At 62.5% G+C, this 2,446-nt stretch overlaps 1 protein-coding gene across 1 annotated transcript in view; it reads right to left on the bottom strand.

Moving 5' to 3' along the window:
- Positions 1-2,446, bottom strand: part of IGFN1 (immunoglobulin-like and fibronectin type III domain containing 1) — a 24,769-nt gene that overhangs the window by 4,332 nt on the left and 17,991 nt on the right. The window contains exons 16-18 of the mRNA XM_023534769.1: positions 2,289-2,439; positions 1,775-2,077; positions 943-1,031 (exon numbers count right to left, since the gene is read on the bottom strand). Of these exons, the coding sequence (XP_023390537.1) occupies positions 943-1,031; positions 1,775-2,077; positions 2,289-2,439 (543 nt within the window). The remainder of the gene's footprint in view (positions 1-942; positions 1,032-1,774; positions 2,078-2,288; positions 2,440-2,446) is intronic.

The raw sequence follows: 2,446 nt of genomic DNA, 5'->3' as shown, positions 1-2,446 counted from the left end.
ACAGGGCTGCAAACAGTGCATCACCCATGGGCTGAGGATCCGAGAGCGAGCGAGGCTGGGAACGCACAGACAGGGCCCCAGGCATGGCGAGCACGCGGCGCCCGACATCGGCGGCCACCATGACTGCTGTCGCTCTGACATAGTGCAGTCTGATATAGTGCGGTCTGATACAGTGCAGTCTGATATAGTTCAGTCTAATATAGTTCAGTCTGATATAGTGCGGTCTGATATAGTGCAGCCTGATATAGTTCAGTGCAGTTGATATAGTTCAGAGGTAATTTAGGGCAAATAACTGGGTTTGGCCCTCGCTCTGCCACCTGTGCCCTTCCCACAGAGGTGACGATGGTGATCATTTCAATAATGGTAAGACGTGTTTTCAGGCTATCGATTCCTTGAGCCCTCAGAACTGCTGAGGTCAGCTGCTCCCATGCCCCCTGGTGGACAGGCGAGGGAGCTGGGACACAGAGAGGGTCAGGTATTTTCTCCAGAGCCGGCGAGAGAAGGTACCGGAGCGTGAAGCAGGTCTGAGCTTCTAACCCCCGCCCGTACTGCAGCACGTGCGGACCCAGGGCCATCCTGGGTCAAGTGCGGGTCGTGTGCTTGCACAGAATGCATTCTGAAGTCAAAGGGGCGACCCACGCCTCAGGTCCCCCCAAAATTCCCGGACTCAGAGGAAAGTGGAAGCCCCCGTTTGGGGCATGCAGTACCGGAAGCTACCACTAGAGGGTCCTGTAGACGTGAGCAGGATGGCCACCTGGCGGCCAGGTGGGGACTGGACCTTCAAAGAGGACCCTCCTCCTTCCTTCCTCCTTGCAGCACAAGCCCCCGTCCCTGAGTAGGGGCCGGAAGGGGCCAGAAGGGGCCAGAAGGGGCCAGAGACAGATGAGAACCTGGCTCCCTCGGTGGCTCGGGCCCCTCCCCATACCCATTAGATACACTCACTTCGAACTTGACAGGCACGCGAACCGTGTCCCCAGCTCTGACCATCAGCGAATTCTTTGCGCTGGAGCCCAGAAGGAACCTGGGACTGACTGGAACACACAACATGGCTTGTCACCCCCCTTTGCAGTCGGGGACCCAGGCCACAAGGTGGCTGGAGGGAGAAGACTGGGCCAGCCTCCCCCCGGAGCTGGGAGGGGGCCCCAGTGGGCAGCACAGGAACGGAGAGGGCTGGGCCTGAACAGACAGGACTCTGAGAAGCCATCTGACACTTCCTTTTGCAAGCGAGGTGACTAGGGATCTGAAACAGGACGGGACAGGCCTGGGACCACAGGAAGTCCAGGGATTCGGAAGCTGGGCGTGGTGTGCTTTCCACTGTACAGCCTCCCCTATCGTCACTGTGTCAATGAGGGGTTGTTGGGACGGCCTGCTGTCAGCTCGGGTTGACGACGGGTCAGCCGCCTCGAGCCCAGGGAGCCAGACGGCCCGCCTGTCCGTCACAGGAAGCGGGGCGACCCCCTTCGAGCGGGCCCCTGCCTCCCTGGGCTGGGATTGGGGAGCAGAGGCCTGGGGAGGGCCTGGGCTTTGCAGTCAGTCACTCAGTGGAAATCCTGACTGCTGCCACCAGCGGCGAGACCCGGGGAAAAGTCCCTTCGACCTCAGTTTCCTTGTCCCGAAGCTGGGGAAGCAACTGTTAACCTTGTGAGATTTCATGAGCTGGAAGGAGCAAGTGCTCAAGAAGCGGCCCTTGATTAAGCCGCGTGTCTTGGCTCAGCGTGTACACAGGTGCCACTCAGAGGCCACTCAGGGTGGGGACGGGGCAGGCGGCACTCACCGGCAGCGGGCGCGGCCTGCACTAGTGTGTCCAGGGCAGTGGGCTGGCTGCGGCCCCCGTCGTTAACGGCGGTCACCCGCACGAAGTAGCCCCCTCGGGGCCGAAGCCCCTTGGCCGTGTAGGTGGTTGCGGGCACGGTGCCCAGGTGGCACGGGCTCCACTGGAGGCTGTCTGAGTCACGGAGCTCCACCACGTACCCCTGTGCTTCGTCCCCGTCCTGAGTGTCCGGCGGGGCCCAGCGCAGGGTGATGCTGGTGTGCGACGTGTCTGTCACTTGGAGATCCCTCACGGGGCCGGGGGGGCCTGGCCGGGCACCGTGGGGATGTCAGAAATGGCATTGCCCTGTCCCGGGGGAGGCCACTCGCTGGACAGTCCGCTTTCCTGTGGGAGGCTGGGGTCCTGCCTGACCCTCCCGATCGCCGACTGAGAACCAAACCCCCACAGCACGCGTGCTCTGCCTGCCGGATCCCTGTCACGCCCCGCTCACGCCTGCCCCTCGCCACCCTCCCGGGACTCCTGGGGTCAGGTGACTTCGTGGGTGGCTTCTCGGCTCCCAGATCCCAAAGACTGATCCCTCTCCTTACTCTGCGCCCTCGGCCCCGGTCCAGCCCGCCTTCTGCGGAGCGGGGCAGCGTTTTCCAGGCGACACACCCAGAGGAGGGTGTCTGAGAG

The sequence above is a fragment of the Pteropus vampyrus genome, unplaced genomic scaffold, assembly GCF_000151845.1.
Source record: "Pteropus vampyrus isolate Shadow unplaced genomic scaffold, Pvam_2.0 Scaffold131, whole genome shotgun sequence".
Taxonomy (NCBI): Eukaryota; Metazoa; Chordata; class Mammalia; order Chiroptera; family Pteropodidae; genus Pteropus; species Pteropus vampyrus.
This window is presented reverse-complemented; position numbering and strand designations above follow the sequence as displayed.